At 35.2% G+C, this 27,470-nt stretch overlaps 1 protein-coding gene across 4 annotated transcripts in view; it reads left to right on the top strand.

Moving 5' to 3' along the window:
• The window catches only part of CDH9 (cadherin 9), a 103,030-nt gene that overhangs the window by 26,516 nt on the left and 49,044 nt on the right, over positions 1–27,470 (top strand). For 3 of the 4 annotated variants that reach the window (XM_048048413.2, XM_048048412.2, XM_048048411.2), the window contains exon 2: positions 6,094–6,409. In XM_048048413.2, coding sequence (XP_047904370.2) covers positions 6,179–6,409 — 231 coding nt within the window. In that variant the 5' untranslated portion in view covers positions 6,094–6,178. Of the gene's footprint in view, positions 1–6,093; positions 6,410–27,470 lie in introns of those variants that run through there. The other variant, XM_048048415.2, reaches the window with a different exon arrangement.

The following is a 27,470-nucleotide window of genomic DNA, read 5'->3' as shown; positions in this document are numbered from 1 at the left end:
CCGCAGTTAACTCTGCTATTTTTAGACATAAATGAGCACTGCAGCCTCTGTCTTTAAAAACAGAATTTTACTTCACTATTAACAAATGATACAAACTAATGTGGGATACATCATCAAGTTGCTGAAGGTTAGCATTTCTTCATGTCATGCTTGTGAGTGACTGTGCTGCTCAAATTGAAAACATTGCCATGGCAATTGCTATAGAAACATTTAAATTGGCGTCATTGCTAACAAATCCTTGCTATTGATCCCAGCAGGGCTTATTTCACACTACACCTGAAGAATCTAAATAGAATATTTTACTTTAGGACTTCGAAAAGGTATATTTTTTTTTTCAGTTGCTAATGTGCTCAGGAAAATCATGTCTTTCATACAGACATAATTCATTTACCTGGAACACTTGTGGGATTCTGATATCAGAGTCCTTACTGCAAGGATAGACTGTAATGATTTTAGGCAGCCACCATGGATCTCTCAAAATATAAAAATCAAATCCACTCAGATTCTCTGATTTTTAAAGTGGGGAAAGAATGAAAGTTCTCCACAATCTGGAGCATTAAAACGTTTAATATAAGATTAGGCCATCTTAAAGAAGTTTACAATGCACCTATGAAGAAAAACATTTTTCCATTGTTTAACAAGAACAATAAATTAACTGTTGAACAGTGTAAATAGTGGAAGCAGAGGTGAATTAAGAGATATAGCATATATAATTTAAATCAGTTACCAAGAACAAAAAACATTAAAATTCTGCTCTCTATTTTCAGACCTAACATCTTTGCTCCTCTTAGAAGAATTCAAATAAAAATTTTACCATAATGTTTAGCAGGTCCAGACTCGTCCAGCCTAATAAATCTCTCTTTACAGCTAGAACATCCTACTACTGTAAAAATCAAAAGCAGGAAATAATGAGAAATATCAAATCTTTTATTTATTTATTTATTTATTCAGTCATTCCAAAAGCAGGCTTTTGTCCTTGACATGAAGTCCTTCTGCTACTTAGCAAGGCAATCAGTAGAGGGCAGCACTACACAGAAAGACATACATTTTGAACAGTCTCAACAGGCTGGGACAAAATACAGGAACCTAGATACATCCTAGGAGAAAACTCTGTTAAAAGATTGTTATTTGCAAAGACATAATTGCTTATAGTGGGCTCAAAGCATCTGTACACAGCACATTGTGGTCCTTTGGACAGGTGCTCTTACTTTTCCAGACAACGCCAGAATCCTTAGTTTCAGCATTAAACTACACCTGCTGAGTCTTCTGAATACAACTCTTGACCCACTTGAACAGCTGACTACCAGGTGAGATATGTAAGCCAACGACTACTTTGAAGTATTTCTTTGAGTACAAAGAAAAGAGTAGTATAAGCATCTCATGCATTTGAATAAGTACAGCAAATAGGTTTTAGAAAGAAAGGAATGGGGAGAATTTGGGGAGATTAAAAATGTTTAATTTTGAAATAGTGAAAATGAAACATTTGAAATTTTCATTTCTATTTCCATCTGAAACTATCACAAAACCAAATATGCAATCACACACCTCTAAATGACCCCATGAAATTATATTGATGTTCTCTTCCACTAGTACTGTATCAAAAAAGAATAAAAATAAAACAAACTAAATCATCTGAGTGTTAGATTTTTCTAATTTTTTAAAATAATGGCTTTGGTAGAGAAAACCGTTTGTTGTTTTTTTTTTTAATAACTTAGTAGTCTTCCAAGCCTTACTGGTTTTATAAAATATATATTTTAGGTTTTTCAGTAGTTACGTAGATTCACTATGTAGTAAAATTATACACGTGTAGTTGTCAGAGATTTTTTTCTATGCAGAAGAGCTGATAAATTCCAAGAAATTAGAGAAATTAATCAGTAGTGATTTAAATACATAAAACCATAAAGTTTAGCTAAGTTGCAACACATCACTCATATCTAAAGCAAAAGCAATCAAATTAAAAATTGTATCAATATGAATATTTGCACATTTTATACTTCAGAATGTATACAAGATGAATTCTTGGACTACAGCCCAACAAGTAAGTAATATAATGCAACCCTGATAGAGCAAGCACAGCTTGAGTACACATCAAGCAAGATTTCTCAGGAGAAGACAGGAGACTAGAGCCATTTTGCGAAATAGAAGATCTGCCTTTTGAGTGCAGTATTTTCAAATGTAGCTCCTATTTCTATTTACTTTACTTCCATTCTGTATCTCAACCAGGTATTTACAAAGTCAGAAGAGGCCCAGGAATCTGCCTCTGATGAGATTACCATGTTTTATGTGATTGATTGATAAATATTTTTGATAAACAGTTTTATTAAGTGATAAATAGTTTTATTAAGTGATAAATGCTACTTCAGCCTATACTCAATTATTCAGGATATTATAATAATCAAATTTATGTTAAAATCAGGATAAAAGATTGGACTCGTTGTCGTGGTGGTTTTGGTTTTTAGCTTTTATGTGTATATATATAAATCTCTTGATTTTTATCTAGTAAGCTTGAAACACAGGTAACACAGGTAATGTCATCATGTATATGACATGTTTAGCACTGAACAACAACAAACATTACTGACATTGAATTAGCCACGGAAGGGTTCTCCTTTGGTCCCATGTACACAACAGGAACATATTGAGCTTTACAAAGGAAAGAACAAGATTTTTATTATACCTACAGAATTCAAAGAAAACACATCCCATAGTGTATGTCAAGATCTACATAATGCATTACTTTATGCAAATAGAATTAATTTACTTTGTGCTTTGATTCTTCAATTAAAGTGAAGTAATAGACATTTTTTCTGCATTATATCTATGATCTTCTACATAAATTTGTCACCTACTAAATTGTAGATTTATTGTTTTTGAACACGATGTTAGAAAGTGATAAATATTCCAAGCCCCCACTTCTTGCTTAGATGAAACTCCGTTTGAAGTTGCTAAAATGCTAAGACTTTGATCCTTCTTTAGGACTGCTAGTTAAGATCCTGAGACCATACAGATTATCATAATTTTAAGGAGAACTCCACACAAAGGCCCAATTCAATCTATGTAATCATTAAGGTATTTAGAGTACAATTCACTAAATGTTTTCCATTAAACACTTTACTTTCTCAGCTGAAAAATGATTTTCACCAATAGCATCTTATTTCCATAAATTTCCACCTTTTTATATAGAAACACACACACACACACAAAGTAAAAGTAGCTTCTGGTAAGGTTGGGTTTTGGGAGAAAGCAGGATAGGGATGTATGGTTTTTTTCTGTTTGTTTTTGTTTTGTTTTGTTTTGTTTTTAATTTCATATATTCAATATGCTAAAATTTCTTGGTGTTATGCTCCCTTGTTACTATCACTTTTCATGGACCAGCTTCCCAAAGCAGAATCACAGAATCATAGAATATGCCGAGTTGGAAGGGACCCATAAGGATCATCAAGTCCAACTCCTGGCACCGCACAGGTCTGCCCAAAAGTTTAGACCATGTGACTAAGTGCACAGTCCAATCTCTTCTTATATTCAGACAGGCTTGGTGCAGTGACCTGACACTGGGGAGCCTGTTCCAGGGTGCAATCACCTTTTCGGAGAAAAACCTCTTCCTGATGTCCAGCTTAAACTTCCCCTGCCTCAGCTTAACACCATTCCTGTGGGTCCTGTCACTGGTGATTACGGAGAATAGGTCACCTGCCTCTCCACTCCCCCTCGCGAGGAAGTTGTAGACTGCGATGAGATTCCCCCCTCAGCCTCCTCTTCTCCAGGCTGAACAGGCCAAGTGAACTCAGCTGCTCCTCATATTATCTTCCCCTCTAGGCCCTTCACCATCTTCGTCGCCCTCCTCTGGACACTCTCCAACAGTTTAATGTCCTTTTTGTACTTTGGTGCCCAGAACTGCACACAGTACTCGAGGTGAGGCCGCACCAGCGAAGAGTAGAGCGAGACAATCGCTTCCCTCGACCGACTAGCAATGCTGTGCTTGATGCACTCCAGGATACGGTTGGCCCTCCTGACCCGTACCAGGTGCAGGCCCCGGCACTTGCTTTTGTTAAACTTCATGTGGTTGGTGATCGACCAGCTCTCCAATCTCTCTGCAAGGCCTTTCCACCCTCAGTAGAGTCTACAACTCCTCCAAGTTTGGTGTTGTCGGCAAATTTGCTCAAAACACCTTCTAGTCCTACATCCAAATCATTTATAAAAACATTGAAGAGGACTGGCCCTAAAATGGAGCCTTGAGGGACCCCACTAGTGACCATCCACCATTCAGATGTGGCCCCATTTACCACAACCCTTTGATCCCTGCCCGTCAGCCAATTGCTCACCCATAGTATGTTTTTGTTTAGCTGTATGCTGGACATTTTGTCCAGTAGGATCCTATGGGAAACTGTGTCAAAAGCCTTGCTGAAGTCCAAAAAGATCACATCAGCTGGTTTCCCTTGGTCAACTAGATGGGTGATCTTACCATAAAAAGAAATCAAATTTGTTAGGAAGGACCTTCCCCTCATGAACCCATGTTGGCTGGGACCAATGACTGCATTGTCCCCCAGGTGCGCTTCAATAACTTCAAGGATCATCCTCTCCATAATTTTACCAGGCACTGACGTGAGACGGACAGGCCTGTAATTGCTAGGGTCTTCTTTCTTACCCTTCTTGAAAATTGGCACAACATTTGCCAGTTTCCAGTCCAATGGGACCTCTCCAGATTCCCAGAATCATTGAAAAATAATTGAGAGAGGTCACGCGATGACATCAGCCAGCTCTTTAAGCACTCTGGGATGAATTCCATCCGGACCCATGGACTTGTATGGATCCAGGTGGAGCAGCAAATCCCACACATGTTCAGGGTTGGTTGGGAGTTTGTCCTTCCCACTGTCATGGTCCTCCAGCTCAGGGTACCCTGGGTCCCGAAGCCCATCGTCAGTGTTGAAGACAGAGGCAAAGAAGGCATTAAACGTCTCTGCTTTGCCTGTGTCATTGTCTGTGAGGAGACCCTCCCCATCTAGTAGCGGACCTATGTTTTCTTTGGTTCTCCTTTTTCTGTTCACTCAAAAGTAAGCTTCTGTTTACTCAAAAGTAAGCTATACTTTTGCTGCTGAACTGTTTTCCTAGTTTTTTTGTAATACACAGCAGCTCAGCTAATATCCTAAAACAAAAGCAGGCTTGACACGTAACCTAGGTTATGGAAGAGACTGAGACATCAGGCATCTCACTTGAACTGCCAAATCAAGAGTATGGGCTTTCCAAAAAACAAACCAAACAAACAAATAAGAAAACACACTTTGTTTTTGTTTAAATTTTATTAATTACAAACTTCTATAGGAAAAAAAAAATCAGTGTCAGTTTCAGAATTAATAATAATAATAATGCATGTCATTAAATTCCTCATTCATTCCAGAGAGGAAAAAATGAAATACACTTCAAATGCACTATTGTGTCCCCAGAGCAGAATTTGGTAAACCCCAGCAGTATTCCTATGAAAAGAAACTTATCTAAATAGTACTTCCTTTTTTTTTTTTTTTCTTGTAAAATGTATCTGTTGAAGACATCAATAAAGCTTTAAATTTCATTTTCTATCATGAACTCCTTTGTGCAGAAAATGATATGCATTCATATTTCTTATTAATCATGAAATAACATAAAATACATATTTGCAGAAACTTCTGAACAGATAGCAAGAGAGGATGGCATCAGACTGAGCTGGCAGAGATTAGGTTGGAAGATTTCTGACTGTTTCATTATCTCAGGATGTAGCTGATAGCTAAAGGTTTCTGATCAAAAAGTATTTTTTTCAACTTATGTTTTAAATTAATGTCCATATACAGTGTGAGAGGGTGAAATAATAATAATAATAATAAAAGATAAAGGAGACCTTAAAGGACTTGGCTTTAAAATGTGTAATTGATTCTTGCATATAATTGTCTCAAGAAATGTTCGAACCTAGAACTGGTCTTCATTCATATGGTTTTATGAAATTTGTATGGATCATTATCATGATCATTAGGCTGTCGATTTATTTGTTTCCTTAAGGCTACAGCCTTACGGAAACAAGATTACTGCAATTTACTCATATATATATATTTTTTTTCCATCCTGTAGGTCCTATTTACACGAGGAATAGAATTTTTGAAAATTTTGTTCTGCTGAATTATTAGAGAAGTGGAGTCTAACAGCATCTCTGTAAATGATGAGGACTTACTCCTTCTTGACAGTTTTGCTTTGGAGCTGTATGCTTCATGCTGTTCATATGATGCCATCACAAAAAAGGACTAACAAGCACTCACAAAGTGAAAGGATAACCGGATTGTCAGGGAATGATGGAGAAACACTGCACCGCACCAAGCGTGGTTGGATGTGGAATCAATTCTTCTTGCTGGAGGAATACACAGGTCCAGATACTCAATATGTGGGCAAGGTAAGGCTTGTATTTAAAGGATTCTTCAGAGGTGATGCATCTGACAACCTTGGTATTTTCCCTCCCTGTCCACGGTAGTTTTGCCTTCTGTGTTGTAATGGTCCCAATTTCTCATTTAAGTCAGAAAAACCACGTCATGGAACACCTGAAGCTTCCTTAATTTTTCAAAGTTGTGGGAGCAATGAAGTAGTTTAGTGAATAAAAAAAGAAACTGTTCGGACTAAAATGTTACAATTTCTTATTACATATGCCCATGCTAGTTTTAACACTGAATCATTTTGTTTTCAACTGTTAAGCATAAATATTAGATAAGGGAATAGAGAAGTTATGCCTTCATTCATCTACCTTGTGGCATTTGCCAGTATACTAGGATGTATGTTTCCTCAAACGAAATACAAAATTCTATTTATCAACAATAAAATTGCTGCCTGTGCACAATTCTAAGCATGAATAGAAGAAGAAAACAAAAACCAAAAACAAACAAACAAACAAAAAAACCACCATGTTTTTCATCATTTCTCCAATAAACTAACTGGGATCTTTGCTTAACACGTTGAAAGACTTTCCATTCTTCGTGACCTGCCTACATCAGCTATTGCCAACAAAACCACTTCTGAATTTCACAATCTCCACAGTTCTACTTTTATTGATAACACACAGTTCAAGGGTTTCCTCATTTCTCACCCTCTGTTGTGCTTCAACATGCACAGATCTGCTTTGCATTGTGGTATAACTGTACAATCCTGGTAGAAACCTAGAATACATACACTTGCAAATGACTTGCAAAATAAGAATACATACACCACCATCCAGAATGACTTGCAAAATAAGGAAATGTTTATTTTAAAATGTTGTTAATAAATGTTCATTCCAATTTCTGTCATTCATCCACAGCATTGTCAGTAATAAGTATTATCTGTCACATTAGCTGTCACATTTTCTAGTGCCTAACTACCAAATGGATTGAGGCATTTTTAATTAAAAGACTGCAAAATGTTTTTGAACTTTTGTTAATCTCTCTGGTCATGGAAGGCATGTTCAACTGGAAAACATGCTTTGTTAATAAGAAATGCCAGATAAGCCAACTATAACTATGATAACTATGAACGTGATTCTGACCTCATTTATAACAACACTACACTCATAAAATTCTGTTTTCAGTTAAATTAATTTCTACTTGTAGTGGCAGAAATAAGATGAGATCAAATAATCCTATTGCTAGATTATTTATTTGTGTATAAAATAGGACGGTTTGTGGTTAGTGAAGGGATCTTCAATAAAGAGTAAACTAATTGCATACAGAAATTTCTAAACAAAATTTGGTTGGAAGTACCTTTCAATACTAAGTAAATTTGCAAAGAAAACATACAACAAGGTACATAATACAGACCTCCACAGGAGTTCTACCTAGAGTCATAGAAATATTTTTTGTTAAAATAGAAAGCTTGTCATAAAAGGTAAGTAAGTAACAAACATAAGAGTCGATTGCAGTTTCAATCACATTATTACAGATGGTTGGATTCATCTATGCCATCCTAAATCTCAAATAAATTAACCTTACATCAAGATGCTTATCAGCATCTCTGTTTCACACAAGGAAAATTAATCACTGAGAAGGTCTAAATGGTATTTTGTAGCAGGTGAAAGTTTACTCTGCATTTATTCTTAAACAACTAAGAGCCATTGGACCTTATTAGTATAGAGCTGAGTCCAAGAAGGAAAACAAATACCCATATGACAGTTGGATCTGAGATGATATATTTCTTACGATTCAGAGAATGAAAACATTAATTTTTTACCACATTTCTCTGCCAAATCTTGTACAGAGTGAGTGCTGAGTGAGGGGGCAGTATTAGTGATTGTCTAAACAGATAGAAATCAGCACAAATATTACTCTGTGTTCCAAAAATATGGCATTGGACTGAAGTAAAGCACTCCATATGGTCACATTAACTTTAGTACGGTTCATGACATGACAAAATGAATGTGGCTCTGTCCTCAGTGGCATAAAAGAACAGTAATTCCAATTCAGTTAGTTCATATTATCCATAGTACATGTGGTTACAGAACAGCTCCAAAAGACAGCTGCTAAAACAAGAAACTATTTTTTTTTAAATAAAAAGCAAAAGTTTTTTGAAGAATATTACCTTTGAGAAAGACTTAAATCTCAAGTTTAGTATTCTGCTCAAAGTGACGGAAATTAGCAAAAAAAAAAAAGTGCTAAGAAAAATCATTTTTATTCCCAACCTTGGGGACTATCTAGTAGAAAGAGTTCTTATCCAGTCCCTCTTTAACACAGATATGCACAGACAGGTAGAGTACTGGGGTAGAATAATAAATGCTATACTAGAAATAAAAATTAAGTGAATTAAGAAAATTTATCAGGAAATAAACTTTGAAAGGATCGTAGCTATTGAAATAATAAATTAGTTTTCCTTCCAGAGTTTGATTTTCAAACAATTTTACTCAATTAAGTAATTCGTGTTTTGTTAGTGAGGTTACTTTGTTTTATTCTCTTGTGTGTTCTGTTATTGGCAGTGGGGTGAGATAGTGCATCCCTCAGTACAACATGTTATTATACAATTTATTTACAAAGCAGCATGGGTACATGTGATGGAGAGCTATTCTGTGATGTCTGTACCTCTCACTCCCAATGCTCAGCCCCTCAGCCCAGTTTAGACCAGTACCAGAGACCCAAGGGAAATGCACACTCTCTCCAGCCACTGCACTGTCCATATCCTAATTGTGTTCTGGTCTCTATGTGCGGACTTCTGCCTTGGGGTCATCCCTGACTTGCTTTCAGAGGTTGCTGGAGGGAGGGAGTCCCTCCTGTAAATCTGAGGGGTTATTGTCTTAAGTACTGCTTTTTAAAATTAGATTGTCTGCAGCCAATGGCCTCACCAGAGAAGTAGGCCCAGGACAATCTTTCCTTATATCTAAGCCTCCATCACCTCATCACTTTTTATTTTTATTTATTTTATTTTATTTTATTTTATTTTTTATTTTATTTTATTTTATTTTATTTTTTTATTTTATTTTTTTTATTTTATTTTATTTTATTTTATTTTATTTTATTTTATTTTATTTTATTTTATTTTTTCACTTTCCTGTGGGGTAGTCTAAACAGTTAGAGTTTGTAATTAACTTGAATGGAAGTTGGGTGTAGTTGGGTGTACTAAGAAGATAGATGACAAACCCAGCTCCATGCAAAGCTGGAGCATGGCTCCCAGGCTGTTAAAGTGGGTAACATGGTGTTATTGAACTCTGAAAAGACAGAAGAGTGCTTATGTTCCTAATTATTGCTAGACAGCTTTTGGACAAAGGCAGTGGTAATGGCATAAAATGGACACCAATAAGTGCATCCAATGCACTTAGCAGAAATAGAAAATATTGCTTGGCGAACAAAGGAAGTTAGCATTCAACAGCTGTCACAAGGCTGGATGGCCAGAACAATTGCAGTAAAGAAATTTCTCAAAGAACAAACCTAAATCATTAAACACATTTCAGAGACAATGCTGTGGTGGTTTTACCACATATATATGCAGAACAATTACCTTGTGAGTGTCATGGAAGGTAAGTTAAATCCAGAGAACCTGCAGTATATCTATCATGCATCTTTGTTTCCTTCTCCCAAGTCAGAGGTTACATCCGTCCTGAAGACTGCTTCCCAGCATAAAAAATAAATACTTAAGAATCCCTTAAATTTTGTAGGTCCTGTTACTCATATCTGCGACAATACAAAAGCTATCAATTTCTCCCTGTTTAAAATTAACAGAGAGAGGTAGGGTTAAGCAGTATCAGAGTATTGATTAAAAATTTGTCCAAGAAGTTTTTTTTTATTAAAACACAAAAATTATCATGTTATTTCAAGGTGTCTGTTGCTGAATGTGAAGGTTAAATATCTTAGTGGAATCATCAATATGAGGAATTTTCACAGAATGTAGTAAGATGAACTATAAAACCCATTCTGCCTACTGAGAATTCACAAAAAGGGAAAAAAAAAAAAAAGTGGGTTACAATATAACATTCAGATTTAAATGTCTGAGAAAAGTTTATTTTTAAACAGAAAAGGAATAGGTGACATTATTTTATGAAGAATAAAGGGGTTGTGGGGAAAAAAAATAAAAGACTAATATGATATTCTTTGATTTCACTACGGAGGTCATAGATCCAATTTTTCAGCTGCTACTAACTTTAAAGAAGCGAAAAAGCACAAGCTGAAGCCAGACTCAGAACCCAAGGAATGGAATCTCAAACACTGGTTTTCTGTGAGAGAAAAGTATCAAAATTTGCTCACTTTCTAAACAAACATATCAAGAAGATAACTTAGAAAAGGACTCTCAATTTAGAAATATTAGTGTTGATGAGGATCATGTTCATTAATTAAAGAAAAAGCTAATAAAATGCACAGGAGGCTCAAAGCAGATAGCCCTTCAGGGATAATTAGTTTTATTTTCCAAAGCTGGCACTGAATTTATTAGCCTCTATTTCTAATTAGCTTACCTGATACCCACTGAATGTGCATCAGTTGTGCAAAATGCCAGATATCCCACCTCTTTACTGCAGTCCCTAGGAAGAAATAGCCCTAACCAAATTCATCAACCGTTTTGAAAAATACAGTTCTTTAGAACCATAGTATATGCAAATGATTTCAAGAGGTGAGATTTTTCTTCCTTTTATTAAGTCACTCCAATATCCTTTTATATAAAAACTAGTATTTTCCTGTATCAAAAAATGCATTTTGCTAATCAAAGACATTTGATAGGCAAATAATATGTGAAGTTTCATGCAATGTCTGGTAGATAAACAATGAACTGTACAATATAAAACGCCTCAAATATCTATCATATCCAAGTACCTGAAAACAAACAAACAATAACAAATAAAATTATTGTATATCACCCAGAAGAAACAGAATTTTTCATACTAGGGGAGGAAATACAAATCCAAAAGAACTCGCAGTGCTCAAAATTAACTGTTCCATGAATAATCTCCTATTTAATAATTTTGTAAAAATAAATGAACTAGTGTTTGCATGTCATGGGCACCATTTAAACTGGATACAAACTGATGAAAAATCTCAATTCTACCTTCAGTTAACCAGTGAGCTTGATTCACAACATCTGCCCATGTCTTATAAAAAAGTATAAAGAAAAATATAAAGAAGGTGTTTTTTTGGTGGGCAGATTGCAACATATATTCAAATGTAACCAATTATTTCGTGTAAACTTCAAGTACAAGTTTTCAGACATTGACAAGTGGGATTGTCTGCCTTACAGGAAAAGTGAGAGACAAGACTGAAAGAACTTCGTGTAACAATATAGGACATCTTGCTGAGTTACCACATTTACCAGAATTTAAAATTTTGCTCAGTCGACCCATTATACTGTTGTGTTTTTTTGTTGATTTTTTGTTGGTGGTGGTGGTGGTTGGTTGGTTAGTTAGTTGTGGTTTTATTTAGTTTTGTTTGTTTTGTTTTTTTTTCTTGTTTGTTTTTCTTATTTCATGGAATTGGGTAGACAGAAAATGGGATTAGTGAAGTCTCTATCAGTTTTACCCCAGTTCATCCATGTCCTCTCAACCATGTTGCCAAGGCCACGCTCAGCCTCTGCCCTGGGAAGTTTGGGAGGGAGAAGCTTGTGCCTGAAGGGGTCACAGTAATCATAATTTCCTCATCATGAAGTATAATATTCTCATCTTCCTCAAAAATATTTTTGATTTAGTATATAAATATTGTTTTCTCTAAATATTGAATTTTACCTTAATGCTGCTTTTAGTGCATGAGAGAACTTGCAATTTCATTTGTGCCTTTAATCAACTCATACAATAAATCCATAAAAATTCCTTCACAGTATTTGTTATTATCCTTCAACAGAATCACTTTGATAAATCACCTATTGTTAGATGAGAAAACATATAGGTGAACTATCCTCTCAGTGTTTCAAGTGTGTCCTCCAGCTCATTATAGATGGATCCTAAGTCTTTGAGAAAATGTTGTATTCGGTACAGCACCTAAAAGATGCTAAAACCAACATGTTTCTTTCCCATCCTTTGATTTAGCAGTATGATAAGTTTCAAAGAAAACAACAGAATCATAAATAATCACATATTGGTGACATATAAACTTTCAGAAGTATAATTCAAATGAGAGAAGACTTCATCATGAACATTCTTAAAATGCTTGATCTAGCATGTGCTATAACCCTGTAAGTGTTCAATACTGTCTGGCCAGGTTCTTTCAGATATTCCAGGCAGAAGGTGCAATGTTAAAGATCAAAATCAGATTTATTGGAAAGTATTTGATGATACACGGTATTTTTTTTACAGAAGTGATACAGAAGTGTACTGAAATCAGCATACAAGCACAATGTAGTGATTGCAATATACAGTTGGGTCACAGTACAAATGTGATTCCCATTAGCAGTCTCTAGTAATGTTTACCATCATAATACTGGCATGCCCAGTCTCCAGAAAGGAATAGGTACGATGAAGCCAGGACAAGCCCATTGCTCTCTTCAAAACTCTTGCTGGTTATTTAGTTATTATACTCTGTGTTGGCCTGAGCTACATATTCACACCCTCATGCTGGTCTGGCTAACTCAGGGAAACATTCACACTCTTTTAATGAACTCAGAAACATTTATACCACCAGCTGATCCATTCAGCTGTTGATATCTGTTCATCTAAAACAAATGTCACCCTACAGTTCCCTTTTTGTTAACAAAATTCAGCTTCTTTGCAATAGATGTGGTCAGTCACAAAGTCATCATTTAAAATAGATATTTGAAGAACATTTAATTAGAGACATTTAATAAATAATTAAAATCTCTGCTTTTAAAGTAAAAAATATATATATATTTTAATATTAAATAAAAGAAGCAGATTTAGTGGAATCTTTTCCTCTTGAATTCACTTACCTCTCTCAGATCCCAGTTTTCTCCTGATCTTCGAATGAATACTGAAGAAATAACAATGTAACAAAACAGGAAGGAAAAAAGTGGTAGGTGCAGGAAAAAAAAAAAAGTCTGAGCAATAAAAAAAAAGTAAAAAAAATGACATTGGTATTATCTTATCTCCTCTTTTTTCAACAAACATTCAATCTAGATACAAGCAGTCATATCTCTAGTCAGCTGAATCCCCAAAATAAGGGTAAAACAGAAATAGAAAAACCAAGAAAGAAAAAGTCAAAAGAAACAAACAAAAAAAAAACCACAAACATGCAAGAAATCCCTGTCTCCAGATACATACACAACTTAACTACAAATACAAATGAAAAGTCATAGTTTTCCTCATTTAAAAATATCAAAATTTCCAGAGGCTTCCAACATAAAACTGGTATGAGAAAAAATTATTTTTGTCAAAAAGTACTTAAATTTTCAATAAATCTCATGGCTGCTTTTAAAAGGAAGGCTGGAATGGCAGGGAAGAAAGTGGTAAAAGACAGATTACACATTTTTGAAAAACAATAAGACTGTTTTATTCTGGATAAATGATAGCTGATCATTTCTGACAACCTAAATACATTTTTAATTGAAGTTTCAAAAACACTTGAAGAGATCTAATCCCATAATGCACAGTCCAAGCATAGACAATTGAAGTAGAAATATCAGCAACGTTACATTACAATGATAGGCCTAAACTAGAATTTTTCAATCAAATTTGGACATTATATTCCACAAAATGAAGATTCATTTCTGAAACCAAATGGAATGATCAAAGTCTTCAAATACATGAATAATAATAGTGAGCTTGCATTGTTTGCACAGATAGAGCAACTTTCATGAAATCTCACCTCCATTTTTTCAAACGCATAAAGGACTGCTGAAAAAAAAATTTTCTTGTTCTTGTTGTGTTCAAGGAAAGAAAATGGGTTCATGTTATGAAGGTATTATATTCAACATCAGGAAAGTTTTTTTGATGGTAAATACAGTAAATATAGTGAAACATTGGGGAAATATCAGCCAAAGGGATGGAAGTATCTCTATACTGGAGGTTTTCAGAACAGATTAATAAACTCATGCCAGAATGCCAGAAACTCCACTCTGATCCTGCCTGGAGGAAGGAAGATGCTATGGATTACCTCTTTAGGTCCCTATCTTTTCTGTTTTCAAGGACTCGGTGTGTTTTCCAAGTTTAAATGCTAAACCAGCTAAAAGTCTCGTTAAAAAAAAAAAAAAAAAAAAAGCTCAAAGACATAAAAAAATGAGGAAATCCCTGTTTTCCTCCACTCCTCTTCTCTCCTCTCCCATCTTCTCCTTTTCCCTCAAATTTAACAAGGCTAATTAACGCTTCACCCCTAGCATAAACACAATTATCCAACAAACTACCCAGTTACTTTTAAAGCCAAAGCCAAAACAAGATGGTACAATAAAGGCAAAACAATAATAATTCCTCTTTTCCCTTTCTTCCTCCCTCTATGCTCCTTCTGATGTGTAAAATTTCTCCCTTAAAAATTGCACTCACCTGGTTCTCAGTATAGCAACAAAGACTACTCTGTGGAGTCTCATTGTACAGTGCTCTTTGCTCAACCACAACATCCATCCTCCTGGTGCACTCAGAGCACTTGTGAGGTGGGCCAGGACAACAGAAACAGGAGAACTGGTGCCCAAAGTGTAGATTCTCCCCCGTCTATAGACTTTTCTGGGTTGAGGGTGTTGTGAAGCTAACAAAAACCAAGGCTGGAAGTTAAAAGATTTAAAAAAAAAAAAAAAAGATTAAAATATTTGTGGACATGGAGAATTGAGTTCTCTTCCATCTCCAGTAGTAACTTTCAGTTGTGATTTTATCATTTTCCTAAAACTGGCTTTTCTAAACTTAAAAGACTCTTGGTCTTGGCAAGATTCTTATGTTAAAAGACCTGCTACACAGGCCTGTTTCAAAGCTCCAGCTGGCTCATGGACCTGCCAAAATAGGTAACTGTTATTTGTAGAATAGCCTTAGCATCTTATTACACCTTCACAGGCTGGCATTTCCTAGCTTTGCAGCTTTAAGTGAGTGGGAAGAGAAGTTTAGACTAGCAGTAATCTGCAGACCTATCATTACCTGTTATCAGGCAATCATTTACTGTGGGGAAAAAAAAAAAAAAAGGTGGGAGGGCGAGGAAAATGTATTCCACAAGATACTTTTCATGATTCTCTTTATTTATTGTATGGATTACATTACAGGACTGATTCTGAAAAGGGGAAGTATTTTGTCTAAGTTGTGGTTTACTGCTATCTGCCAGTCTAGTTATAAAAAGAGTGTAAAACCCACCAGAGCAAATCAGTATGTGACTACTCAGAAAGGGCAATTTGACTGCATCAGATGGTGGTATTGTGCAACATCTTGTCTGTCGGAAAAAGGTCTATGGATAGTCACCTCGAAGACAAACAGAGGAGCTGTCAACAAGCAACTGTCAGAACAGCAAGGCTTTTCTTCTTGTGTGCATCTGATACATCAACTCCTGTCCATTGCAGGAATCATCACACATTTCAGCCTTCTAGAAACTGAAAAATACGTTAACGTAGCTAAAATAATCAGTCAATTTAACACTATGCTGGGTATCAATCAGAAGAGGAATCTGTGATTTCTTGTCAGTTGCAGAAATGCATAACTGTGGTCAAATCCTTTATGTATCACCAAAACAACATAAGCACGCTAAGGTAATGTCTGTTCTCTCAATCAATCTGTGGTCAGTTAACTCAGCTTAAATTCTCTTTTCTGTTTGGTTGTTGTACGTATGTTGTTTTGTTTGTTTGCCTTTTATTTTATTTTATTTTTTTTATTTTTAAACAGAGCAGGATGTAATAAAAAGATTGAGAAAGCATTCTGACCTCTGTGAACTTTGCAGAAGTTACAAATTCCTCCTTATCTTGCTTCACATCTCAGGAACAAGCATGCCATGTTCAGGTGGAACCATGATGTCATTTTCATATGGAACCATGATGCCATTTTTGAAATGAAATGAAAATGAATATCGGGCTGACATAATTAAATGAGTTTTAGCTTTAATTGAAAATAAATTGTTACTCTACATTCTCCACTTCCACAGAAGGAACCTTAGGAGAAATTACATCAATTCCCCTCTGTTTAAGTATTAGAACTTAACTTATTAGAACTCTCAAAGAGTTCTTTGGAAGGGTTGGTTCAGTTACAAAAATAAAATTTTAGCCAAACCTTGCCATAAAAGTAATTTGTGATGTAATAAAATTTGATTGAATGCTTACCCTATGTACCATTTATATTTTCTGTTTTTAAAATGTAATTGTCAATTACATTTACCTAATGAAGCTTTTTCTTAGAACATGTATATGTCCAAGTAGTCAAATGTAATATAACAAAAAAGCTCTAGAATTGCATGGAAAAGGTGATGAATCAAAAAATCATTTGATTAAAAACAGGGCTTGGGATTATTGGGTTGAATAAAATATGAAGGCACATTATGAAAAGGCAGAACACAATAAAACCAAATATAGATACCTACCTGGTGAACAGTGATTCAGTGCTCGAATTTGTGATATAAATGATTGATTTTACTTTTCCTAATTCGTAAAAATGACAAACATGGAAGTGTTAAGTGGGATATTGTTACATTTCTATACAACCAGGCATAAAATGCATTTATCTAACTTAAGATTTCTGATTGTTGGCATTTTCGGTAGCCATTTTTGCTACGGGAACTTTTAGTTATTGCTACATATTTATTACTAAGAGCAGAAATATATATACTTTCTTTATACTGAGAATGAATTTAATTCTTATAAGAAAGTTCTGGTTTACAACTTCTGTGCAGCTTAGGTATCATTAGCACTGTACCAAACTGTTTAAAATGTTGCTTGTATTGACACGAGCTTTAAAAATGGTGCTTTTCTGATAGTTCTTAAAGGGATTGTGGAAGTAAGCATATTTTTCTTTTTAATAAGCATTTGTGATGGATAAACACTGTCACATACCGAGAGGTAAAAGAGCATTAAAACTTCAAAAATAATTGGATCAGGTACTTGACTGATAGGTCTGAATTAACAAATAAAAAGTAAAATATAGAAAGTATTTGATTACCTTGTCATTCTACGACTGCAGCATCTGACTTTGAAATGCTGAAACTAAAGAACCTTTAAATCAAAAATTGAAAAAAAAAAAAAACAAAAAAAACTTGGAGGGTATGTTCTCTGTAATACAAAAATCTAAAATTAAAGAAAAACATACATGGTTAGATATTTTAAACAGATGTTAATTAGATATAAACAAAGGTTGTGGACAATAACATTCATATAAAAAGGTGTTTGTCACACAAACTAGTGTTTATATACAGTCACTGAAGTAAATGGAAGTGGGGATGTAAGAAAGCAGAATAAATCACTAAATTTTTTTCACTGTCACTCTAAGTTTCACAGACCATGAAAATATATTTGTCCCTGTACAGGCTAGTAATTGTGAAGTAGAAGAGGTCACAGTCTGATTCCCATTTCATATGGAAGATTTAGAATCACATGCAAAAAGGCATGAAGTGAAAGGCAAAGTCTGAATCTATTCCAGAAGAAATTCTTAAGCCCTTCATAAATACTGGTAATGGAAAGGAACAAAAATGACCTGCTCTGTTTTCATTCTATTAGAGCTACTGTGCCTAACTTTCCTTGTAGAGGTGGCTAAATCTGGTTTAACTTTGATGTGAAAAACAAAACAAAACCCCACACTCTAAGGTAATTTTATGTTTTGGTTTTATTTTTTTATTTTTTATTTTTTGAGAATATTTATATATATGTATATGTTTTCAAGAAAAAGAATGTATTGATTCAGATGTTTTAGACAAGGATAAAAGAGAAAAAATATGATTATTATTAACGATTATTGTTAATGTTTTACATTTGTGTAAGTACCTTTCAACAAAATATCTCAAAGTATTTTATGTTTATTAAACACACCTATGGTGAACTAGAAAATTATATCATATACATTTATCTGAGGAATAAACTGCATCAGAGTTGAAACAGTTATTTGAGGTCACAGAACAAGTCAATGAGAACTGTTAGAGAAAGAACTGAAAAGTCACTGCACAGGAAAAAATTCAGCACATTGGCAGGGCTTACTTATTTAAGAGAAAATCAAGGAAGAAATAACTGCACATACCCAGAGTCAAAAAAAAAAAAAAAAAAAAAAAAGCACCCCTGATCCCGCCTTCTGAATACTAGCAGAATCTCAAGTTCTGTCTTAAAGCCTGTCTCCAACATGAGACATGGTCAACAAGACAATGATCAACATTTTACTTCAGATAAAGTGATAGGATAATTAGCAAAACTAGCAGTTTTACTTTGTGTGCTCTGTGCTTCTCCAAAGTACTGAGTAACTACCAAAACTACATTTCAGCAAAGGATACAGTCAGTATTGAAGTCTCAACTTCCCCTCAAAATCCTTTTTTTTTTCTTCCATTAAGTTAATATGAAATTTGCATCGTTACTTTAAGATTTTTATCTGCTTTAACCAGATGTAAACACTTTGATTAGCCATGCTGTTAAACTGACATTAATCTCATGTTTTGTGCATACCCTGATGCGTTTCCTTTTCATTAATATTTGCTCTGAGACTCTAAAAAAATAAAGAAAACCAAACCAAACCAAACCAAAACCAAAATAAATTAAAAAATAAAAAACACCCCAAAAGCCCAACAGCTGCTGCATTGTCTAATGTCTCCATATTTATCTTATCTCATCTGTTCCACATTGCAGATTCAGCTATTAAATTAAACATACCCTTTGTGAAGTGGCACTGTTGGTCTGCAGGGCTTTATGCTTGGTTTCAGCCTTATGCTTTGGCTGCTCTATTCCCTGCTTGTCTTTTGTAGAGTTTTCATTAGAAGCCCCAGGCAGCCTTACTCCGGCTTTCCGCTAGGCCACAGTCTTCATGCTTTATCAGACAGGTACAATTAGCCTGTGGTTTAGGCTGAACCTGAAAGCCTGTCTCAGGCCTTCTTTAAAAGGCATGGTGCTTACCAGGCTCACTCATGCTAGGAAAATAATGAAGTTGTTTTGGTAACTATTTCAGCCACCACCCTGTCCTTGCCATTGTTATAGGAATGACCTTCCAAAGATGGTATTTTGGAACAAGATAAAAATGAACCGTAAAAGCAGGTAATGCAAATTGCAGTAAATACTAAGTCAGTTACAACTAAGGAATAGCAAAACAACTGACCCTATATTCTCTCCTAACTACTAATTTTTCTTTCCTAACTGCTGTTTTCTTCAGGATACTCTTCCTGAAACAGTAGCTTCACTTTGGAAGCTACATCGCACAACAGAGTCAAGGCTTGGTGCTTTTTATGTCCCCTGCTGATTTCAGATATTACTCCCTGACATACCCACCTTTGAGAATTTGTACCTCAGATTTTACCTATAGCTAGGCAAACACATGTGCGTCTTGGAGCAGGGACGGGCTAGGGGAACTACATTCAGACTGAGAAATGCAAAAGATGAATGATAATTGTACAATATACTTTCACTGAGTAACCTTTGGTGAGTGTGACAATTTGCATTTCCAACACAGCCTGCAGGATAGAGAAAAAATGTAGTACCTTAAATTAATTTCAGCCTGTTGTTTGGTTAACTTTGCCAACAATTGAGCATTAACAAAGGATTGCAGAGCAGGAACTTAGGAAAAATGCATTTTTTTATTGCAATTTGAAGCTTTTTGGTAAAGAAGGGCAAAGGTCAATTCATCCATATGACAAACTCATACTGCTTTCAGTGCTAGAGCTTTTATTTCTCTGTGCCTCTGTGCCCATCTTTTGGAGGTAGCATGCATTTTTTTTGCCTCTTGGACTGCAAGACACCACAGGTACTGAAACATTTCACCCAGAAGTTTCTGGTTCAAAAAAAAATCTATGAGAAAAATATCCTGTCTTATTGTGAAGTCTTTAAAATAATGATGGATTTACCAACAGCTCCAGGGATTGATTAAAGTGACAGCGCTTGATGTTGAGTTGTGGTGTGATAATTTCTGATCTGTGGACATAATTGATGACTATAGTAATTTACTGTAATCCTGTATCTCATCTTTTGGAACAGCCAAATGACAATATGTGGCAAACTGTTAAAAAAAAAAAATAATAATTAGGCTGAAAACTTACAGGTCATCTGTTGATTTGGAGAATTGAACAAAAATAAAAAAATGCAAATTCTACATGCTCTGAAATCCATTTCATTATACAGAAATAAGAATGTGCCCACTTTTTCAGATTTCTCTGCAACTTAACAGCTTAACATGTAGGGTACAGGAGATGTAGGACATGCAGGGGAAGAAGAGAAAGTGGTTCTGATTTCCAGTACACTAATCCCCAGGTGTAGGGAGGAGGTGGGGGTGGAGGGAATGAATTTCCCCATATTTCGTTTGTATCGCAGCACCAAAAGGCTACTAAGAATTCTACTCAACCCTTACTAAATGAAAACCAGATTTACCCCTACTCACTAAGCTAAAATCGGCACCTGCAGCTGGTGTTGGCAGTATTTTTCACAAAATGATTCTCTAGAGAATTTGTAACAATAGACAGCCGAACACAAGAACCAGATGCTGGAAAACAGAAGATAAGAAAAGTAAATGTCATTTGCCTTGTTTAATATACAGTCACTTAGGTTATCACCACACACAGAGTTAGGTTGTTTAATTAAGAAGTTTGTGCGGATGTCACAAATTCGCGTCAGGTAAATACATTGCCATTTAACAAATATGTAAAACTTTTGATTAAACACACATGAACAGAAAATTAAGCCGATGCAGATATTGCTACTGCAACCCAAACTGAAGAACAACTGCAGTTATTAAGATGTCTTTAGATTTTTTAATTAGTTAAAATGCTAATGAAGGAGAATATTGGAAGATTGAAAGAGAATATTGCTGTTGGTGCTATATCCCAGATGCTGTATATCTCACAAGGTGATCTGAAATAATATAATTAGGGTAGTGGGTAATATCCTACCTGTTACTAGCACTCAACATATTTTAGGGAAGATTTTGGCATTGGCGGAGGTGGTATAAGTTTTTATTTCAAGTACACTTCTTGCACTTTTGGTATGAATTTCATTTTGTTTTATTTTGTTCTATTTTATTTTTAATACTCATCTATCCTCCTCCTTAACTGCTGTGTTCTTTACCACCTCCATATACATCAACTTCTTGACTTGGAGTAATGTTAGAGTGATAATTACAGTCAAGACTACTGGGGTCAAACCAGTATGTGCTTCAATACATATTGGGCTGCCTTGGAAAACTCAATATTTTCTATGCCATAGCTTCAGAATAAATAGCGTCATACAATCACCATATATGAATATAAATCTGATGAATATAGGCTCGTGGTTGTGTTAAATTAAAATACGTGTGAGGCTGTATTTTCCTGTGTTACTTCCCTCAGCCCAGAAGCTTTGGCTAGAGATTGTCTTACAAGATGCCTGAAGAACCTTACAAGTACAGAAACTTTGTTTTCTTTCCTTTATGAAAGGGCCATTGTGTGACTTCCCACTTTGGACATATCTTAACAGTTTATGCTTCCCTGTCCCTTCCTATTGCTTATGGTTATTGCTTTCACATTTAAGAAGATATAAGAATATTTGAAAGAATCATATTAAATACAACACTTTGCCACTTGTTTGTTTATGGAATGTGTAGACTAATGTGGCTTCCCTATATATTTTCTAGAGTCAGTCTGGATATATTACAGACAAAACACAGTATTTCCTAGCTGACAAACTGTTATACTGATACATTATGTTAATTTTATAGAAAAGTATTTCAGACTAAAATTATACATGGAATGAGTCTTTTGCATAGAGAAAACAATGTTATGAAATGTAAACTCAAGGAGAAGACAGTAGCAAAGACAAAGTTGTGACTGGCATGTGCAAAGAACTGCACTAGGAACTGAGAGACTGAATATACAGTGTTTTGGGGGGAAGAAATGTTTCCATCTGAGGCATAAATTGTACATGAAATATAAAAAAACAGAGATGTGTTCGGACAGCTGTGCTATGGTTCAGCAAAACCTTAAACAGAAATCTATTTGGTATGAAAAGACAATATCAGTATAAATCTTGGATCAGCTTTCAGTTTCACAGGGAAAAAAATCTTTGTCTTTTATAGGTTCCAAGTTTCCCCTGCTGACTTGTGATAGCCTCAAACCAAACTAACCAGCAACATTTACACTGTACATTTTTATTGTTATGCCTCCAGCAGTTGGAAGAAAACAAAACAGCAAGAACACCTAATGTCCTCCTTTAAGAAACACATTTGAATAATACACATTTTAACAAAACTCAGTTCCAGCCAAGATTAACAAAGAGAATGCAGTATGCTACTGCATCAATCATCAAAAATACATATCTGGACATACACAAACTTACCATAAACAATTTCAACACTTTGTGCAGATATAAATACAATTTAACTTTATTAGTGAAGGTACAAAGATGTAACAAAGACTGCAGTAGAGTAAGCTCCTTTGAAATGTGACTTCATACAACTATTGTATGTGAAATGGAGTTAAGTCTTTTTGATTATCATAGCACTTTAACAGAATTTATAAAAATGACTTCACAGTTCTACAGGATGAATCTAAAAATACTGTAAGGATATTACAATTTTCTAATGAAATTTGTAGGATTTTTGTACAAAGAACCTCTTACTTCTACTTATAAAACAGTGAATAGCAAATTAGAAGGAACACAAAATACACAAAATACTGAAAAAAAAATACAAAGCAATGATACTGGCACTGAACACAGGAAGAAAGGTAATGTGCCATAACTATATCTAATCTGTGGGAGTCAACACTGCTTCCTCACACAAAGAAAAGGCTTGGGTTTACATATTCCTCCAATTCTTCCCTGTTCTGGTCTGTGGAGAGCAAGTAAAAACAGTTGAGATAAATTGGAGCTCTTTCTAGCCTGCAATCAGAAAGTTAGAGAGTTTGAAGATTCAGGCATTTGGGCCCAGGCATGTCCAGGAATTCAGTTGTCTTCCAGGTCAGATATCAATCACCTTCCTATCTATGCATTCAGCTTATCACACATTTGAGATTTCTGACTTATAAATTCTGTATTTTCACCCTGCATTCTGTTTGTGACTGCATCCCCATACAGTCCAGCATCTTGGACATATCCTTGAAGAGGCTTGCTTGTGTTCAGGTACTAGTTTTTCCACAACAATGTGGAAATCACTGGGGCCTTCTTCTCCCACTAATACAAAATTTACCAAAGTAGTGATAAAAAAAAGTGTCAATTTGATGACAGTAATCACCCAATAGGTATCTTCGCTTAAGAATGGAAGTAACATATATTAACATACTTTCTACTAAACAAATAGTGATATTGTGGAATATCAGGTTCCTCTACTGGAGAAAACTGCATAGATGAAGACAGTCGAGAAAAGAACTGCAGTATACCATTTTTGGTTTCCTATACCATTTATTGAGAGCAGCTCTGAGGGGAAGGATCTGGGGATGCTGGTTGATGAAAAGCTCAGCATGAGCTGGCAGTGTGTGCTTTCAGCCTAGAAAGCCAACTGTATCCTGGGCTGCATCAAAAGAAGCATGGCCAGCAGGTCGAGGGATGTGATTCTCCCTCTCTGCTTTGCTCTCCTGAGATGCTACCTGGAGTACTGCATTCAGCTCTGGGTCACACAGCACAAGAATAGGATATGGACCTGATAGAGTGAGTTCAGAGCATGGCCACAAGGATGATCAAAGGGCTGGAGCACTTCTCCTATGAAGACAGGATGAGGAAGTTGGGGTTGTTCAGTCTGGAGAAGAGAAGGTTCCAGGGAGACCTCATTGCAGCCTTCCAGTTCCCCCCTAAAGGGAGCCTATAAGAAAGAAGAGGGACACTTTGTCAGGGAGTGTAATGATAGGACAAGGAGTAATGGCTTTAAAATAAAAGAGGTTGGAAGGCTAAACTAAACTAAATATATCTATTTAGATTAGATAGAATAAGTTCTTTACTGTGAAGGTAGTGAGGCCTCAGGTTGCCCAGAGAAGCTGTGGATGCCCCATCCCTGGAAGTGTTCAAGGTCAGGTTGGATGGGGCTTTGAGCAGCCTCGTCTGGTGGAAGTTGTCCCCACCCATGGCAGGGGGATTGGAACTGCATGGTCCAACTTTAAGACCCCTTCCAGTCCAAAACATTCTAGGATTCTAAGATTCTAGGATACAGAGGCAAACTGCAGACCATCTACATTGTAAACATTAGTACAGTCCTGCCACAATGTAAGCATGGATCTACCCTCTCCTGGAGGTGTCTTTGTCCTTACTTTCCCCTCATTCCTCTCTAAATAAATGTCTGCACTCTATTCATAACAATCTTGTTAGTCATAAGTAGCTCGTCTTGCTCTTTTTTTCTCCTTTTCATCTACAACAGCAGTTAGAAACATTATTTTTTTTTCCCTGGGGTAAATTCATTCATAACACTGTATGGTTTGTTAACTGAACCCATTGATTCTCCCCTCTTCCATTGTCTTACATCGATTATGTCTGCCTAACTTGAAAAGAGTTACTTTCTATTACAAGGAAATAAGAAGCATCAGCTACACAGTTTACACAAAATTTAGTGAAATAAAATTGAATTAACAAGAAATAGTCAAGAGCTTTTAAATGTTGGTCTCTTTCCTAAGACAACAATCTTTTTTTTCCTCTGTACTTTCCCTTTTACCATTCCATACCAATTCTTGAACTTGATCAGTTAAGAAATTGCTTTTCCCTCCAAAGCATACCAGTATCTTTTGTACCGTGTGTAATGACATTGGTTTGAAAGAAGTTTCAGTTTGGCATAATCAAACAAAATACTTCCTGAAAGCAGGAAGGTATGTGTTAAAACTACCATCTGCCGATATGCATAAAACTACCATATGCCGAGTGCTGCATGAAGGTGAAATGTAAGCCAAAGGAGAAAAGTACTTGATTTCAGGGAAATAAAATTATGCTACACACCTTTAAAGATAATTTTTTGTTCTTCTACTCATTTACTTATTGCAAATCCCAGTAACATGGTCCCATATAAATTTATGTCAAGATTTATTTTGGGAAAATCATGATCTTAATCATCACATCACACAAAATATCAGTTTTGCAGAACTGGATAGACAGTTGAGATGCCAACTTTTCCTATGGGAAAAAAAAAAAAAAAAAGATTAAGAGAACATTTATAAATATACTCATATTTATAATACATACATTGTTACAGAAATAGGTAGTTGTCATAACAATTACCTATGTTTTTTCTCTGATGATTCTCAGGAGAAGTTGTGTTGAAAATGTATTTAGCCAGCCACACTACAGAAAAAGAAATATGTGCAAAAGGATAACAAGAAATAAAGATACTCATCAGTGCATCTTCTAAGTTACATCTTCATTCCAAAATATTTCAGGTGACTCCATGCTGTATATTGAATGGAATGGATATCTTATTGTTATCAGTGTGGTCACTATATACCGAGTAATCTAATATCTGTTTTGTTGTTGTTGCTGCTGGATTTTATTGTTATTGTTATTATTATTTTTTTATTTTTCCTTTATCAAAGTATTTCATGGTTCTCCTCTGACCTGCTAGCTCCTTGCAGAGATTATAGAATGAACAGTTTATGATATGAGAAAGGACACATTTGGCAGCTTTATTTCCTACCTACATAGAACTTGCTTGTTAACCTACCCCACCCCAAATTGAGAAATAGGAACTTGTAGAATAAAACAACAACAAAAACAACAACAACAACAATAAATATTTCAACAGGTATGACTTTCTGCTCCTAGTAACTGATGGACCTCCCCAGACCTGCTGGCTCTGGAAAACATAGGGAAACCATGGCAGTAAAAAATTACTTCAAATTAAAAGCATGCAGACCGTTTACCTAGTTTGGACAAATGATCCTCCCTTACACACATAAATGGTTTAATAATAATAATAACAATAGGAAGAAGAAGTATTTTGCATTTAATGCTATTTACTAAATCTGGCAAAAGGATTTAGAAAAGTATCCTGTTCTTGTTCCTTCATTTTAGTGAATAAAAGGCACAATACTTTGTAAACATTAAAACATTTTTGATTTTGATTTTCTGTAGGCGATTTTCTGTAGGCTTTCTGTAGGACAAATAAACTTTTAAAAGATGAGAACTTATTTTATATTACAAATATGTAAAATTTAAAAAATTCACAGTCGCAAAGAAACACAATATAAACTGGTCAAAATTAAGTTGCAGCATCTTTTTATAACTGTATCCCTTGCTACTCTTATTTTGCATGAACTTCTACAATCTTATGTGAAGCTACTTTTTTTTTCATAAATTGAAAAGTAGTATTTTGTACTCAAAAAAATTTATTATAGTGAGAGAATAGTGTGATTATTATGTTTTACACAACTAGTATTTTATTCCTATAAGATGCTGGATAATGTCGTCTTTTTTTTTTTTTTTTCAATATAGAAATAATCCATATTTTTTTCCACAAACTGTAATGTTGCAAACTTAAATCACAGACAAATAAAGGTTCTCAAATGCTAAATACAAACCATAACATTCATAGGAATTAGAAATCTTTACATGTGGAATAAGTCATAGTTTGCAACTGCACTTAAAGTGATCTTACTAACAGGAAGTGGGCAGTAGGATATAGAATTCTCTGTTGTGAGGAAATCACATTCTATTCCCAAATTTTTCATGTCTGAAAATCCTATTTATCATTTGGTAGAAACATGAGATAAAGAGGAAGGTTAAAATAGCTGTCACAGTTTGAGCTACCTGCCATCTTTGTGGGTAGTCTGAAAAGACAGATAAAAGAAAGTAACCTATTCTCTGAGGACCTATGCATAATTGAGAGGCAGGATAAGGGAATGGCAGTGGACAGATGTAATATTTTTCCAGAACCACTTGTTAGTATAGAAAAGATCAGTGAACTCACTACTTGCTCATCATTGCCCCATTGCAAGAGGTCATTTACCTTAGATCACCAGCAGAGCTGTTCATATGAGCAATCAAAATGAGATTGGCAAGCTAATACTATTTACATTCACAGCCTGGATCTCTGTTACCCATCTGCATGTGTCTTTTAGTATACA

The sequence above is a fragment of the Anser cygnoides genome, chromosome 2 (assembly GCF_040182565.1).
Source record: "Anser cygnoides isolate HZ-2024a breed goose chromosome 2, Taihu_goose_T2T_genome, whole genome shotgun sequence".
Classification (NCBI taxonomy): domain Eukaryota; kingdom Metazoa; phylum Chordata; class Aves; order Anseriformes; family Anatidae; genus Anser; species Anser cygnoides.
The sequence above is the reverse complement of the archived record's forward strand: the minus strand, read 5'-3'. Positions and strand labels throughout refer to the sequence as shown.